The sequence below is a fragment of the Neolamprologus brichardi genome, chromosome 1 (genome assembly GCF_056152115.1).
Source record: "Neolamprologus brichardi isolate AB-2024 chromosome 1, ASM5615211v1, whole genome shotgun sequence".
Lineage (NCBI taxonomy): Eukaryota > Metazoa > Chordata > Actinopteri > Cichliformes > Cichlidae > Neolamprologus > Neolamprologus brichardi.
In genome coordinates this window covers 24,966,793-24,985,416 of record NC_142104.1, presented here as the reverse complement: position 1 = coordinate 24,985,416, position 18,624 = coordinate 24,966,793, and the positions used below count along the sequence as shown (strand labels likewise).

The window sequence follows — 18,624 nt, the reverse complement described above, 5'->3', positions numbered from 1 at the left end:
TGATCCACATCTGCACCAGAGTTTCATGGTGTTAATTTGACCATTCTTCATTTCTTAATCATATAACAAGAACTTGAAAGGTTTGGCTTTGGTGGACATACAAAAATACAGCTGACTTTATGTTATTGTTCCAAGGAGGAAAACTATTTCATTGAGTAATGGGAATACTGTACTTTATATTAATCTGGAAAGAAATGCAAATACCTGGTGGCGTGCTTATTGTTATTTATTTATAACATTTGGTGTCAGTCTTGATGGGAAACTATATCTCGAGGCTTTAATGTGACTAATAAATAATTAAGTAATCTTTATATTTCTCTGTCAAGCCCTAACTGGTTAATTAAAGATGTTAAATTATGGCTGTATATTTTAAGATTCGTCCCCAAGAAATGTCAGAGGGCTGTTTTTGGGTGCGGGTTGATGAGGACCAGTATGCAAAGCCAGATCTGCTCAACAGAGTTGCTCTTACTTTTGGATCACAGAGAACAGGTAAGACTCAATCTACTTTTTAATGCACTTTTTCCATCTGTCAAGGTGGTGCATTGTATTCTGAGAAGGCTTGGTTATCCTTTATACTGTTATAGCTACGTGTTGGATACACTGTGTATGTTAACGCAGGTCAACAGCAAGCCAAATTCAATTTTCATGAGCTAGGAAACTGAGCGTCTTGCTCCTTTATTATGGTCTTCTCGACGGCTTACAATCTTCTACAATTGTGGCTTGAATAACTCGATGAAAGTGCTGAGTGAAAAGCCATTGCTTTCGATGGTGTATATAAAGATTCAGGCCACAGGAGATGAAGTTTAAACACAGGCAGGTTTTCTGTACCATGTTTTTTTCCCAACTGACTGCAGCTTCTGCTTCCCACAATGCATTGCGAACACATATTACTCCTTCAAAATAAGATACAGAAAAACTAATGCTGACTGTATAGAATATATTTTTAACTAAATGACTCTCTTTTTTAACTACCACAGTTGAAATATGACATTTTTATCACTAAATTATTATGAACCATTTTTAATCTTTTACTTGGGACAGAACATCCTTCATAAACAGATGTTTTCACACAGTTAAGCATTTGTGTGTAATACATTATTAAACTTTTTATTACATAATATTTCTTTGTTGTTCTTTGACTTTTTTTTAGAAATTTTCCACACTCGTCTATTCAGTTCACTCGTCTAGACAGTTGTGTACATTAGTTTGTGTTCAGCACTGCTTTAAACGTTCTACTTCACTTTTTCTTCAGTCTTCTTGTCTCAGCTGGATGGTAAAAGTAATAATTAAGATTGTCTTAATTAAGATACTTCAGCAGTATTACTCTGGGTTTATAAGCATTGTGCAATCATTGAACCTTAAAAGAAATGGTCTTTTTTTAGATACAGAATAATTTAGCTGAAAAGCAACAGAAAATATAAATGGTTAAACAACAACAATCAATTAATAATTAGTAAATATAAAATAAAAAGAAAATAGAGGGCTGACTATAGTCTGACCTCGGCCTGGTCATGAACAGCTTTATGGACCAGGTGGAGCCCACTATCCGAATCTTCGGCCACATTGGAACCCATTCATGGTCACTGGCGGGTTTTCTAGACACTCGTTGCCTAGGTAACCCTCTAATGTATTTAATACCAGGTCTCATCGGGGATAGCTGTTGTTAGTTGCTTCAATCTGTTGCCTGGAAGTCGATTAAACTCTTGGGACATTATTTGTTGTTTTATGTCCCTCATTGCAAAATTGCTTCCACTGAGATTTAGACCAACTGAAGCACCAGTGCCAACACATGAAAGCTGCATTCTGACTTAGGCAAATTCCCATAAATGGTAGCTTCAAGCCACTGACTCCTGAAACAGTTACATACTCCATACGTGTGAGTTGTCATACCAACTCACACGTATGGATCGTTTGTTTAGCCAGTCCTATCCTGAGAAAGTACTTTAATGTGCTGGGGAAATATGTGGATCAAAATAATATTATTATCACAGTATTACTGGTTTTATAGAAATGATTCTTTCCTCTATTTAAATGGACTGCTTGTGCAGTGACTATTTTCTTCTTTTTTAAAAGTTTCAGTACTAGCACTCCTTGTGGAATCACACTGTTTTGTATTTTGGTGACTATTTTAGTGGTGATATTGCATAATAAAACACCATACTCTTACTGCCTAAGACATTAGTGTAGCTGGTTATATCTGGAATATTCATGTACAAGGTTGTTGGAATGATTAAAGCTTGAGTAGGAGGTAGCAAGAGATGTTATCCCTCCCCGGTGTTTCATTTATTAGTCCCTTCACTGATGATTTATTCACGTCTTGTGTTTTCTTTCTTGTCTTGTCACTGCTTCAGCTAGCTTACGCCAATTTGAATTATTCATCCAGGTGTTATCTACCTGTCACAACTCTATGGCGTTCCTCTCAAGGCACAGTGCCCCCTTCTCCCTCCCTTACACACCAATGCAACCCTAGCTCCCTATAGTCAAAGTGTTGAATAATGGAGGCAGATCTAAAGGGCAAACAGGTAGACAGACAGTCCAACAGGTGTTCTTTGGGGATGGCACAGGAGGGATGTTCACCTGAAGACATTGTACTTTCCTGTTAGGTTAATGACCTTGCGTCTGCACATTTTCACAGAATTTTATTTTCCAGCTTTCATGAAATACATGCCTCATCTTATGGGCAGGCACGCAAAGGCGGTTCAGCTCTGTGCCGTTCCAACTGCTTGGTTTGTTACTGTTAACGGGTAATGCATTTTAGATTTGGTGAGAAAGAAACATTTGTCTTTCTCATCATTTGAAAGGTTGTTCTCCTCACGGTTTTTCCCAGTCCCAGTGGAGGTTGTAGGAGCAGGATGACTGGTAGGTTGTGCAATCGGACCCAGCTGCTACCACTAGCGCGGGTCATCAAGTGAACTTACATGTGTACGTGCTTGTGGGTTTGTTTTCTTATTAACACAGCCGTGTAGCATCATGTTTCATCTCACTTAAGAGCAGCAGCATCTGGATCAGCATTAAACATTAAACGGGACACAATGTGAAACAGTATTCACTCAGTTTGCCTCATTAAATATGGATTCATATTTCTTGAAACTTCCTCTTTTTTTTTTTTTTTTGGTGATGTTTATTCCTCTTAGTAGTTTTCTAAGACAATTCCTGTCATCCACACTGTTGGGTCTGTGTTTCCACAAGGCCCGCTAGTTTAGAGACTTATTCTCGTTAACGACAAAAACAAGACGAACATCTTTTACTTGCTAGCAAGGGAAGTTTTTGGTCAAGGACCAGCTCTTGGAGCTCACGCTCCTAACCTGTCTCCAGCCCAAAATCCTTCAAAGAGCAGCTTCCCTCGCAGCTATTTATTGACAAACTGTTACAGTTCACACAATACACAACACAGCACCTCCTCTGTAAAACCCCCCTTGGTTACAAAGACAAGGCACTATGTGTGTGTGTATGTGTGTGCACGTGTATGCATATGCAAGAACGTGTGTGTGTGTGTCCTCCTGCTGACCAAAAGGGTCATAAAAGCAGGAAGCAACATCACAAGAAACAGATCTTTCAGATAGGATGTTTCTGCAATAAAATCTCCCCCAGCACAGAGTGGCTGGAGAGTAGGGATGGGTATCGGTATTTTTTTTTTTTTTTAGACATTCATTTTTTTTATTTTTTTGTTTTTGTAGTTTATACTTGATTAACCAGAGAATGTCTGCTGAAAATACAGCTGTGATGGTCTTTTTCCAAGATTTTTTGTGTGATAAGTCTAATTGTTGAATGTTGTCATTATGTTCTTAAATGTGTACAGTCTTGGTTCAAGCAGTAGGATCAAGACATTCCTTTGATCCTGAGCATCTCTCCAGTAGGGATGGGTATCGTTTAGGTTTTATCCGATACCAGTACCAAACCGGTACTTTTGAAACGGTGCCGGTGCTTAAACGGTGCTCGAGCCGGTGCTTAAAGAAAATATAACTATTTGCGACTGCTTTTTGTGTGCTCTCTGTGTTTATGAACAGTTGGTATAAAAAGCAAGAAACAGACAAATGCATATATGCTCTTTATTTTCTTAGATAAATGATGCAAATATGCTGACTTAATCAATAAAAATTAATGAAAAAACTCCAGCGAGGAACACAACTGAGGCAACATGTTACTTTAATGTTTGTAAGGTTATGCCTGTAGTGTAATGCAATAATCATAAAGCAGAATTAAGCACAGGAGACAGCCTGGTGTGCATGGTAGATGGGTTCTAAGAATGTAATAAATTAATAACTCTTGTGATTTCTTGTGGATGTTGATTTATCTTGAAAGCATTTCGAAGGCTCTATTCATCTAGGTCTTCCCCCAAGGTAGAAGGTTTTTTTCATTGTCTTAGTTCATATTTTAACTTTCATAACATTAACATTACATTCATCCTAGCTATAGTTTTCTATTTGGATGGTTGGCCTTTACTTGATTATAGTGTCACTAGTTAGTGACTTAGCTTGTCAAGATCTGTTTTCTGTTTATTGACTCAGCCAAAATAACTCTTTATTAGTGGACTCGCAAAGAATAGTGCAGATACATTGATGTTTTTGCCTGTAAAGTGCTCTTCAGAACATCAGAAAAATAATCCTGTTGAGCTTGAGGTATTTTTATATATATTTTTTAATCTGTAAAGTTTTATGGTACTATAGCAGTGGACATCTGCACTAACTTGCAAAAGAGGGAGGGAGATTGTAATCGCCGGTTGGAAGACTTTCCTCTACATTAGTCCTTAAATTTCATGTTTTGTCAACCAAGTGGTTATTTTTGCTTCTGCTTTTTTAGAGGCTGTTTTCCAGTTTCATATATGTAATTTTGACAAATGCAAACTGAGGAGAACCAAACAATTCTGACAAGCCCAGAGCTGTCACTAGTAAAATCATTACCACCTTCTAGGATTTAATTACAGAGGGGGCTAAGTAAAACTGGACATAATTAACATGAGAAAATACCTACGTGTTGGTTTCAAACTACAATTCAAAACAGTTTTTAAGTGGGGATTTTAGTATACTTTTAAATGTGTTGTTAATTTTGTGTATAATATAGCAAAGTTGAATTTGTGGCAGCACCGTATCATTGAACCTATTTTTCGGATCGTAAGGCGCACCAGATTATAAGGAGCATTAAGTGAAACAAAACAGTCAGATAAGTCAAACTTTACTCAACTCATTCTTCTTGCTTCCTTCACTTCCGTACCATTGATTCATTAATGTTGAATTCTCTTGCAGCTGCTCTATTCCCATGTTGTTGCAGTATATTAATGACTAACCTCGTATTGTGGATGGATTATCTCAGTTGTTCTCCTGACTGAAGTTTGGTCCATTTACAGCATCCTGCCATGCGATTGCATTTGTTCTTAACCATCGGGAACCCTCACGTTAACTTTTATCGAGTGGAAAAAAGTTAGCATTCATGCTCCAGCTTGATTATGTTTATGTTATACTAACTTAGCTGTGTCGCTAGCAATCACACAGCATATCATTATATACCAGCTAGCCCAACTTCAGTAACCCTACAAAATTTGTTCAGAAATCTCTCAGACAGAACATGATATATCATGTTGGGGTGGAAACTAGCGAGCTAACTTCCTGCTAACTTCTAACTCCGTTAAAGCCGTAGCCGTAATGCTCCGGCAATCCATCAAAGTGGTGTGGCTTTGTAGCTTACCAAAGTTGTGCTAAAACATTTTTTGACAGATTTTTGAGCGTTGTGTATCACATACAATTGGTTTGAGGTCAGTAAGCACAACCAGAATTCATACATAAGGCGCACCGGATTATAAGGCGCACTGTCGATTTTTGAGAAAATTAAAGGATTTTAAGTGTGCCTTATAGTCTGAAAAATACAGTACTTTATGTTCACTTTTCTTCGAGAATTGGATTGTTTTTAGTAGAGACATATCTACAACATGTAGTATGTACAAGTCCTGTAAAAAGAAAAAAAAAAAAAAAGTGGTTTAGGAGTTCAGTACCATTCTACTAAATTTAATCCAATGCCAAAGATGAATTCTTTGTTACATTATTCAATGTGCAAAATAGATGGGATGCAAACCATAGTCTGAGCATCTCTGTCTCAGTAAGCTTGTTTTTTCTGACTTTAAAACCTGTAGTAACTGCTGAAAATGAAAAAGGCATCACTATTTGTTTTTGTTTTTTTGACGAGATACTTCTTGTACCAATTTATATTCCAACAATGCGATTGTGTTTTTTTTTTTTTCAGCAGTCACATTAACACATTTAACATACATGGATGAATAATTTACTATGAGAAGAAATTGAAATAGCATTTTTTTTGTCTCATTATTAAAGCAAATGATTGGATTGCATTAATTATTCATGAAATAGAAAAATATTTTTGTTATTGCTTAAAAGCTTATTTAAAATCCTTTATGGTAGTTTTTGGTAATTTAATTTAATTTTAATTTAACATTATTTGGGTTGTCACGTGAGGGTAGGAAAATAAATTGATCTGTAGTTAGACAGCTTCACTTTTATACTTTATTTCACTACAACAGACTGGTGTAGTGTCTGCATTATAGTAGATGCTGCACCAGTCTGTCAGTCTCCTGTGCCACTCTCCCCTCACTTATGAACAAGATCCTGAGATACTAAAACACTTGGGGCAGCAGCTTATCCTTGCCTTGGAGTAGGTGCACCATCCTTTTCCAGCTGAGACTCATGGCCTCAGACTTGGAGATTCTAATTCTCATTCCTGAAGTGTCATAATCAGCTGCAAACTGCACCAGTGCAAGCTGGAGGTCAGCGCCCGATGAAGCCAACAGAACCACATCATCTGCAAAAATCAGAGACTTCCTCCACATCTTGGCTGCACATATAAATTCTATAAATATTATGAACAGAATATTTGACAAAGCTTTGGTGGAGACCAGCACCCACTGAGAATTTTTCTTGGTAATGTGAACCAAGCTCTTACTATCATTGCATAGGGACAGGAAGTGACTAAAAGCAACTACAGCTAAATGCACACGAAATGTAGCTATACAGTAGATGCAGTTTGCTACATGCTGTACTCATGGAATGGTGTTATGTGACCGGAGGAGCTAGCAGCTGCTACCTTCCTGCCTATGGTTCAGGAACAGAGGTAACACCTTGGGCAAGCAGATTTTCCAGCCAAGAGTTGGACAGTCACCTCCGCAGGTTCCTCGCTCCCAGGATGGTCATTGCTGTTTGCACTGGGGCTTGAAGTGTAGCAGAACTGGTTCTCCATTTTATGTGTGGGACATGACCCAGAGGTCTCAGGTAGACCCAGCATGGACGAGGTCTCCAATGATATGATAGCTTCCAGTTTGGGATGTTCCCAGTGCAGATGATGAATGTAATTATGGGGTCTTTGTCCTTTAAAATGACAGATTAACCTTATTCCTGTTGCTACTCTGATACTTCAGTCCACAATCCATGGCAAACAATCATTAACTACCCTACCTGCATTAAATACCCTGTCAGATATGACAACAACTATACCTCTGGGGTCTGTGCAGACCCTGGTTGGTAGGATGAGGTTTAACACTGCAGCAATTCAAACCTCAAACACAAGTATAAAAAGTTATTGTCTTGTTTTAACATAACTGTCTAAACAAAACCTAATTTGTAAAGTGTAAACATTACTTTGGACAGGGAAGTCAACTTCAGCTCGGCTATACTTATAATTAATTAATTATAATTTCTACTTCTCCCCCACTTTCTTTCTCTTACAGCACCACTGCAGTTCAGCCAGTGGTAGTGCATGCAAGTAGACAGCTTTTCTTGTAAGCTCCCTTTAGACCATTCCCCCACTGCTTGCGTTCACAATAAAAAAAACAACAAAAACCCCCCAACTTAAGATCAACTTTTGAAAGCATCAAAAATGGGTGATGCTGAGTGCAGCTCTGTGCATTGCATTGAATGTCAAAAATCTCACCATTTCTCATGCTAACCTTTTAAGGTGAACCACTTAGGAGCAAGCAGTTTGCAAAAATGCATTTCTTTGAAGAGTGACAGTTCCCAGTAGAGAAGCAGTTGGTCTAATAAAGCCACCCATACAGTAATTGTCTGAGGACCTTTGAGACAGTCTTTTAAAGCCACTTACCAAAGCAATAGATGTTGACTTTAATAAGATTTAACGCTGCTTATGGTTACTCAATTATCCCTAATATATATGTTTACGATAACATTTACTGGCTATTAAATAATTAACCTCGTCCAAGCCCGCCCCTCTGTCTGTGCACACATGCAGAACCATAGCTGGGGGTTTCTTTTTTTCTTTTTTCTTTTTTTTTGCTTCACTTAATCTTCCCGATGTTTTATCTGCTATTCCTGTTAGTCCCTGGTCAGTTCATGCCATTACAACTCCAGGCACGGACTCCCATTTCTCCCCACATTCTTCCTAAGATGTTATCATTTTCCCATTGCATATAGCTAAAAGGTTATATTAGTTTATTTCATATAGATTAAATCTCCCATTATCTGAGGGACAATTTTCCCATAAACATAGATAATAGGAATTGTAAACTTTAACATAAATAACTGTTTAGTGTAAAACTGTTGTTGTTTGCTACATTTTCTAATCAGTCTTGGGCAAATTACAGCAATGTCTGGAACAAGTCTTTAATAAAAACATTAAAAAATGATTCTTGTTTGTTATTGTTAATATTCCTCATCTACTTTTACAGTGTAAGACAAGCACCTGAATCGGTGTGCTTACATACAGTGGCTTGCAAAAGTATTCGGCCCCCCTGAACTTTTGCACATTTTGTCACATTACAGCCACAAACATGAATCAATTTTATTGGAATTCCAGGTGAAAGACCAATACAAAGTGGTGTACACGTGAGAAGTGGAACGAAAATCATACATGATTCCAAACATATTTTACAAATAAATAACTGAAGAGTGGGGTGTATGTAATTATTCAGCCCCCTGAGTCAATACTTTGTAGAACCACCTTTTGCTGCAATTATAGCTGCCAGTCTTTTAGGGTATGTCTCTACCAGCTTTGCACATCTAGCGATTGAAATTCTTGCCCATTCTTCTTTGCAAAACAGCTCCAGCTCAGTCAGATTAGATGGACAGCGTTTGTGAACAGCAGTTTTCAGATCTTGCAGCAAAAGGTGGTTTTGCAAAGTATTGACTCAGGTGGCTGAATAATTTACACACACCCCACTCTTCAGTTATTTATTTGTAAAAAATGTTTGGAATCATGTATGATTTTCGTTCCACTTCTCACGTGTACACCACTTTGTATTGGTCTTTCACCTGGAATTCCAATAAAATTGATTCATGTTTGTGGCTGTAATGTGACAAAATGTGGAAAAGTTCAGGGGGGCCGAATACTTTTGCAAGCCACTGTAGGTCAGCTGTCTTGCCATTTGAGAGCCTCAAAGACTTAATGAATGTTGTCATGATTTTAACGGGTAAGGATAACTCAACCATGATAAATGATACACAGTCAACTTAATCATCACAGACTGTATCTGCAAGCTGAAAATATGAGTTACCTTTACTATGGTTTAGGCCTAGCTTTTAAAATGTATTTAAAACAAAATCAAATCAGGTGTGCAAAAGCCATGACTCTTAACTCTGTAGTTCACTCAAATGTATCCTCTCATTTGTGAGGTTAAGATAGTACTATGAACAGCAGCATCCATAATTTGAGTCCCGGTGATGACCTTTATTATATCTCTCTCTTCCTTTATTTCCTGTTTGATTTTTAATTGTATTTGCTATTTATTATGGTGTTAGCCAACATTAATTATTATATCTATAACTGAGACTTATCTTATTATGTTGAATAATCACAAATAGTAAATTAAACAAAGTTATTGTTGTTACAATGTCAGCTTCTGAACTCAAAGGTTTAATCTGCTCCCTTGACAACTGAGGGCCATAATTGCTGTCTTTGTGGTTACTGTATCAGTTGCTGAAGTAAGAAGCCATAAGGGAAGAATGGAGGTCTTATGCTTCACCAACAAACTCCAAAAGTCAGAGAATTAAAAGTGGTGTTGGCTTTAGCTCTAAGTCATTGTCACAGATTGTGCGGTGACCTGTGCAATGAATAACATCAAAACAACTGGAAAATAGTGCATTTATTTTCATAACTGCACACATATGTAACCACAGTTTTTGTTTTTGTTTTGTGGAACTGTTTTTGCCGAAAAATCCATGTGAACTTGGGCAGAATAATGTGACAAAATTGCACATCCATGTCAAAAGATTGGAAGTAGATGAGAATATTGTTTTACATTTTTTGTGCAAACACAAGCACAACGGAAAATACGTTGCAGAATGTTTAACTGGAACATTTCAGATTCTTATCTAGACATTAGATGTGAAATTTGCACTTTAGCTCCAGTCGCTGCTGTGAATGTGGCCAAAACAGTTATGCAGGTTTAAAATCTGGCAAACAATATGCCGATGCATGCGATGAGAGCAATCAGTCTGTGTAACGTGATCTATTCGAATGAGAGAAACAAGCCTCTGACATGTAATGTCTGATGTGATTATGACACAGTCATCATCAGCCATCAGTGTCATTGTTGCTTCAAATAAGTATTGAATGTTAGAACATTACGTCTATTTCAATGAACAGAGAGATCTCAAAATTGTGTGATGCTTCTGCTTTTTGTTTGATTTTATTGGAAAGAAATCAAAAGTGAACCTAAACTGTCATAACAATTATACATATTTTTTGGCAGTGCATATAGTACACGAACTCTTTCTATAGTCTCTAGCATCACTTTTCATTCAATGTAGTGCTTTATTTCTTTACTGACATCAAAAAGTCTAAAGTAATGCTTGCTTCAAATAACACTGTCTTCTTCTTTTTTCTGTTTGCTTTGTCTCTGCTTCTTTACTTTCTCTTTTCTTTTTTCTCTTGTTTTCTTTTGCAACTTCTGCTTGGCTGCATGATCTGCCTTCATGTTTGCTCTACATAAGAAACAAAAGGTTAGTAGATTTTTTTTTTAAAATTATTACTTGCTTTTCTTATCTTGCAGCATCAGTTTTAGTTGGTCCCAAACTAATTTCCAAGATGTTACTGTGAGAGTTTGTGAAATTGTAACCTGCATGTTAGTCATGCACTGAGGGATTTCAATTGATCTGTTAAAGAAGCATAACTTCCATTACTACTTGCACCTGTATAATTGTATAAAGGTGCATGACGCTGACCTGACCTTTCTAAGCAGTATTTCTCCCCTACATTTTTTCTATTTTATTTTTTTTATTATTTACTTTTTTTTATAAAAGCTATTGAAATTTAAAAGGTTTTATATCTAGTTAAATCTGACAAACATATGAAGTTGGGATTGTCTTGTACATTTTACTAAAGTAAAGGCAGTTAATCATTATTAAGATGCAGATTTGAAGACTAGTTTGTTCAAATTTTTACTCTTCGTACTCACCAGTGTTAAAGCTAAGTCTTTGCAGGTAGGTAGTAGCTAATCTGAAGTATTTTGTGTTGCTCAAAATACTTGTTAGCCTGTTGGTTTAACATAAAGAACCTCTTCTAACGCCTATAAAACTCTGTCCGTGGACCGTGTTACATGTGTTGCCAAAGCAACCACAGACTTGGATTTATTATGCGACCTTGTAAAGTTAAGTTGTAACATCATCCTTCAAGAGTGTAGACCTCTAGCCAGTGTTTTAACTCTGTGATTGATCGGTGAATTATTATCCAAGGAACTTGTGTAATTTTGGAAATTGCGTCAGTCTAAATGGAGTCTTTGAATTTTACAGTGAATTTAGTTTTAACTTACCATCAGCAGTAAAGAGAGAAATAGTTTAGAAAAGTAGATGTTTTAGTTTTATAAGCAAACACTATAACTTCAAATCTCCCTACAATTTTTAATATATCGAATGCTTGCGCAGTGCATTCCCCTTTGGGGTGGTTGTATTGACATAAATAGTTGTAATATCAAAGGACTAAGATTTATTTATTTATGTTTTTAACATTTGATGAACTCAGAGTAAAAAAGACTTCTTTGTACTGTGCCTTTTACTTACTTGGACAGACAAGAAGAAAAAGCGGAGAAACAAACAAGCAAATGTACTGAGTGGACAAGCAGAGAAGGAGCTGACAGCTCTCAGAAGTGTTGGCAATTTCTGTAATTTCACGGATAGCCTCTGGAGAAGCTCTTTGAGAGTATCAGTGTCAATAGATAGAGATAAAACATGTATAACATGGCTTTCCTTTGGGTGTTAGTGAGAAGACAAGGTGAAAATCACAGAACATATTCCAGTCGCTGGCAGGTGGGGAATTAAGTACTATGAGGAACATGTCCTCTTTTTACTACACTACTCATGTCTCATCTGTTTGTTGTTGTTGCTTCTGGATCAGCCAGCAGTGATGGTAATTTTTTAAACATAATGGGCACTGATTAAAACAAACCTGTAGAGACCTGCCTTTTTGGTATTCAGTTGGATTTGGTTAAATGTTTGTTTTACATCATAAAATGAACGATTATTTCTTTGAGAAGTAAACTGGGAATGACTAAATTAGTGGTGCTGTTTTATTTACATCATAAACTAAGCCAGGCTTAGGAAACACTAATATATTTTATTTCAATAAAGGAATATATTTATAATAAAAGCTAAGCCTACATGGTTGGATCAGGCATATTGTTAGGTCCATAATTTGTTGGACATTTGTTGGGCACTTTTTTGTAATTTGCCACTGTTCAGCACCAGTGTTCAGTTATTTTCCCACGCAGCCATGATGTAATTAAAGCTGAAATGCAGACTTTGTGCTTTAATTGAAGGAGTTAAGGAATTCTAAACACTTTTGAGTGATTGAGTGTGCTCAAATGTAATTGTACAACTGATTTATAAACAGTTTTATGGTCAGGTGAGTCTATTCCCTTGGTAATAAACGACAAATTAAACAGATAAAAGTTCTGGAGTGTTAAGTTGCACTTGTTAGTTGTTCATTAAAGAGATGCTGGTGCAAGTGAAGGAGGCCATCGCTTAGCTGAAAAAACAAAATGAGCAAAATGAAAAAGTAAAATCTTTAGGAGTGGTCATGAATAGAAATGGTGAGTTTGTCAAACAACGGGTTATACTCAGGAACAAGAACGCCAGATCAGACGTTGCCAGAAACATCTTAAAAAAACAAAAACAAAAACATGGTGGAAGCAGTGTTTTGGCATGAGCATGCGTGGCTGCCTGTGAAGCCGGACCACTAATGTTTATTGATGATATGATTGCTGATAGAAATAACAAGATACGTTCTGAAGTGTACTACGGGGCTGTACTAATGCTTGGATTGCTGCAGATGCTCCAAAACTGATTGGACAGTGCTTCACATTGCAAATGATACTGAGCTAAAGGCTAATGCAAAAACAACCCCAGAGTTTCTCAAGGCAAAGAAATGAAAGATCCTCATTGCCTGAGTCAGTCACCTGATGTCAACTCAGCAGAGCATGCTTTTCAGTTAGTGAAGACAAAATTGAAGACAGAGACCCACAAACAAGCAGCACCTGGAGGTGGCTGCATTAAAGGCCTGGTAGAGCATCTCAAGGGAGGAAACATGGCATTAGGTGATGTCCATGGGTTCCAGGCTTCGGGCAGTTATTGCAATCACAGTCTGCACTTTGAACACTTGATTGTTTGATTTAAAAGTCACTGATGGTATAAAAGACTAACTTTGTAATCGTCCACATACGTGTCATTCTAATTCTAGTATATTCTATAATTACATCTTGATTCAGAATTTTAGAATTCCCTTTGAGATTTTGAAGATAAAATTTAAATTCTTACCATGTTCACATATGGGGGGAAAAACAAAACTTTTTTTTTTTCTTTTTTTCCCCATATGTGAACTTGTCACACTGGCATGTTATATGAATATACATAATTGCAGTTTGTGTTCTAAAGAGTAACATCTTAATTGACATCTGCAGCATGTTTTCTTTCTATTTCTTTTTACCAAGGAGAGGGCAGAGAGACAGTTTCGTCGCTATAGTGCTTGGAACAAAAATGAGCAACAACATGAAGAGAGCTGCCCTTTCCTGAGCCTTCTTTTCAACTAATAAATAACATCCAATTAGACGAAACCCTCAAAGATCACAAAATCAGTTTGCCATTTCTTCCTGGAATACAAGCATCCACTAATAACCTACCTCTACTGAAACACTGCAAGACGGTAGACAAAAAGAAAGAGAAATGGAAAGGGTGTTGGGGAAAGAAACTGCTAAAAATTGAGAAACATAAGGAAGTTAATAGCTTTTTTATTATTATTATTTTATTTACTATTGGAGCCTGACCAATACAGGATTCAGCTCACATCGGCTGCTAAAAAAAGGTTCAGAATGGCCGTGGGCTGTTCTGTGTTATGCAACAAAATGCTTAAACTTTAAAATGTAGTTATTACAGAAGAGTTGGGAGAAAACAACACCACAGATAACATGCTGCAGTATTAGCAGCATGCTGTGTACTATTAAAACTTTTGAACGAGATATACTTAAGGAATAATTCAAAACCGTCACAGCACATAGACTGTGTGGTAATTTACACGTTAGCTTTGAAAAGTGGTTCTATGATTGTTTTAAATATACAGAAACAGTTATTCAATAAATCCATATAATGCTTGCGTGGAGATGTTGTGTTAATTTGATCAGTGCAAACATAGTATTTAATTTGGTTTAATCTGATTACCAGTGGTGATGCTGTATTTGTTGTTGCCTTACCAAGTTTTTTGTTTTTTCCCTCCTCCTTTTTTTAAGAATACTGTACAATATGAATAGTGAATGTCTGGCAAAGCAGATAATTAATAGGAATCATAGATTAAGCTTGTAAACATATGCAGCTTGGGATATGTTTTAGCGTGAAGATGCACGAATACTTAGTGAATAAATCATTTGAAGTCATAGCATGGTTATGCTTGGACAAGATGCTTCACGCCTATCCTTTTTAAAAATGTTATTTACCGCAGTGTAAAGTCTTTGGTTTGAGTCAGTGTCAGGCTCACTAGATCAATGTAGCCTGTTAAAGAGAAAGTTGAAGAAAGACAGTCTCTTTTCCTACTGCTGGCATGCTATAACAGATAATTAGACAGCTAATTTCCATATGAATATAATGGTCTGTAAGGAAGTGTATTTGCATTGGTCCTGTCATTCTGCACAAGTATATTTGGGGAGCAGAAATTGGGCTGGTATGTAGGAGGGAATTAACTCGTATGCTTGGTTTGGCGGTTAAGCAGCACATACAGTAAAGAAAAGGCTCCCATATGCCGGTAAAGACCGGTCAGCGCTAACAGCTTTTCATCACTTGTCATACTCAGGCTGATGTGACACATTAAACAGCCGTGTTCATTCATGTCCATGCCTCTCCCCTGTCAGCCTTCACTGCATTAACCCTCAGAGTATCTGTAAATTGGAGCCATTTAACATATGTATATGATGGTTAATGGGTTTCTCAAATGCGAGGTGGGTGTATTTCCTAAAACAAAAGCGAGAGCTTTGTGGTCTGCTGCGTGGAGAACTTGAAAGGCTTTTGAATTACAAGAAAAGAAAAGAAGCTGAGGAGGTTGGTGGACACCATCACAGGAATTAGGAGACGATTGAGGACTAGAGAAGGTGGGGATAAAAGCAGTACAGTAGGCTGTCCTGTTGAAAATCATATGCCTAAATATTTTTTTGAGAACTTGGCATTATATTCTCATTTATGCTTATGTATTCTTAAGTTGCCTAATTACCATATTAATCTCACTTAGCTGGATAAAAATAAACATCTGTGTTACCTCCAGAGGTGCACAGAGTGCAGCTTTGTTCACTGAGGGCAGGAATTAGCTTCTAAAATCACATCAAATGTTTTAAATATAGCTTGTTTTGAACCGCACTGACTATATGAGGATATCAGCAGCATGTCCATGTCTAGCTGCCTAGCAGTCAGCATTGCTGCTGATATATACCTGTTCTCATCAAATGGACTTTCTCTCCTGTGTGTCTCTGTCTCGATTGTGCTTCTTTTCTCCTTCTCTCTCGCTCTCTTTATGGTTTTGCTTTGACATTTTGAAGAATACCATTAGCTCTATAATGACTTTCCGTGTGGCTGTAGAAAATTTGTGCCAGTATGAGAGATCTCATCAAATGCATAATCATTAAAAGCTCTTTTCATTATTGTTGAAAGGGAACGTCCGATCACACACCATACACATGGCTGTCTCCCACCCCCACCCCCACCCACCCTCTCACACCCTTATTTTACACCCAGCCTGTTATTTTCATATATATTTTGAACCCGCCACGCAGCCATATTCTGGTCAGATTACGAATTGTCTAATGTGATGTCTAATGTGCTACAGTGTGTGCTGGACCCACACACCAATTACCTGGACCTGTGACAGTGTCCTGAAATGTTTGAAAATGTCACGTTTTTACAAACGCGTACCCCCACCCTTTGCATTTTTTTTTTATGTGTGTGTGTGTGGTTGTGTGTGTGCTTAATCTTTTTCTATTTTCTGTTCTTTTCCTCCTCCATTGTTGTTGTTGAGTTGTGTTTTTTTCCTGTCTCTGTTTCTCAAGCATCAGCACTTCAATTTAGTCCCAATTTGTGTTTTTATGTTCTCATATCATCAAAGTAATGGGCCGGCTCGTTAAAAACATATTTGCTTTCGCGACTTTATTTTTCTGCTGCGATTTTTCATCCACACGTGTAGGTTTGTGTATGGAGGAGGGAGGGGAAGGATACAGCGCTGGAAGTAGGGAAGGTAGTGGGCGAAGACGTGTTTGCAACAGCATAGGGAGAAAAACGGAAAAAATTGCAAATGACTTCAGAGGTGAATGATTTAGGCCGTCATCAATCCATTGAATGACTTGGGAAATGTTAGGGTGGGCTTAACAACTGTGCAGATCATACTGGGGCTGTGACAGTGAAATGAAATGGAGATAATAATGCTTCATACCTGATATGACAGAGCAGTCAGAAAATACTCATTTGTGTGTGTGTGTGCTTGTGTATGCACACGTACACAGATGTATTAAGAGGGCACTGGTAGGTCTTCATGAGGCCTTTAGAGGGCACTACTCCACTGAGAAATAGACAATCCTGTTACATTCATCCCCACAGGCCGGTGCACACTGATTAACAGAGGCTTCTAATCAATTATAAACCTTCTCATGTATTGTCAGTAACTTTTGATTTCCAAATGTGTATACTTGCACGTTCTCTCTGCGGGGTGTGTTCCTTTCTTTGTGAAGAGCAATTGGCCAGTATGTTGTAGATGCTGGTGCTCATACAGGGACACTTTAAGTGATCTTGGTATAGCAGGGATAGAGGAGGAGAGAAGAGCCTAATGAAGTCTGTTAATTTGCTGCTATCAGAATGAAAGTCTCAGACTAATTATGGCCCTGGGTCATCTAGTCTGGATCACAGAGAGAGGTGGCCCTGGATGGTTCGCTTTGATTAGCTCACTCAAAATAGAGCCCCTCACTTCATTACTCTGATCTCCCTCTCTGTCTCACACTCGCTGGCGCTCACTAAACTCTGGTGGGGAAGTTAGTCCATGTGCAAACAGACTAGTCGAGCTGTCATCACTTTGCTGTTCAGGATGGAGGAGTGTATGCATCGATGAGGCGGAGAGGGAAAGGTGAGGGCAGGGTATGCATTGTCCAAGTAACTACTGGACATGTGTCTTATGTCTCTCGTGCTTTCTGTCAGGCTGACTGAAGTTCAGGACATAGCTGGATCCGAAGCATACAGTGAGTCAACAGTCAAACTGTGCAGCTGGTTTGACTGTTCTCCTTTCCTTCTGTTGACTGTAGAGTTGACAGATGTGTCGGAATGGTGGATTTGTTCACTTGCTGCAGACAGCCCCCCTCCTGTGCATCAGATGTCTCACAGTGGATTTTGCTTCAGGCAGTTTTGTGTGTCTGTGTGTGTGTGTGGTGTTTGCACATTGAATTTCAAGGCCCCCTGAATTATCCCTGCCACAGAAACCCCTTTAATAGCAGTGATTTAAACTTTACCTGCATGACTGCCTTGATTGGCTATTGGAAACAACACACTGATTTAATTAACCTTTCAAGTCTGTGGCCCTCTCAACTTTCCCCTCGCTGTGCGCTTATCTGCTTCCTCGGAGGAGGCGATTGTGCCACTATATCATTCCATAAATAATAAAGGCACATAGGAAGCGACATAGACAAACACAAGATGAAATGACGTGCACTCGCGTGTTTTCCAGTTTCTTTCTTTACTCATTAACATTTTAAGCTTAAGTATTAGTTACTCTGTGTGTGTGTGTGTGTGTGTGTGTGTGTGTGTGTGTGTGTGTGTGTGTGTGTGTGTTTTAATTAATTTTTTTAAAATTTTTTTATTGGTCGTTAGCTTCTTGTGTGTTCCTGTGACTGTGTTTATGTGGCCAGTTCCAGTAAGGTGTTTTTTTTTTCTTCTCTGATTAGAAATCCAACCTGATAAAATAAAGTGGTGATCCCAGTGTAAAAGGCTGTGGCAAGGGAAGAAAGTAGGCTGTCTGTGTGTGTGTCTTAGAGAGAGGTGGGGTGGGGGATATAAGGTGTTACTTGCTTGTCTCTGAGGCCTGCCTGTCATGTCAGTCATGCTCTTTCACAGCAGTTTTATTTCTTCCACCACTCCCTTTAGTGCTTTGATGGCAGAATTCACT

General features: G+C 37.9%; 1 protein-coding gene across 5 annotated transcripts in view; it reads left to right on the top strand.

Annotated features, from left to right (window-relative positions):
* Window positions 1–18,624, top strand: part of diaph3 (diaphanous-related formin 3) — a 161,551-nt gene that overhangs the window by 34,934 nt on the left and 107,993 nt on the right. For all 5 annotated transcript variants that reach the window (XM_087839718.1, XM_087839711.1, XM_087839696.1 and 2 more), the window contains one exon: window positions 375–489. In XM_087839718.1, the coding sequence (XP_087695844.1) occupies window positions 375–489 (115 nt within the window). The remainder of the gene's footprint in view (window positions 1–374; window positions 490–18,624) is intronic.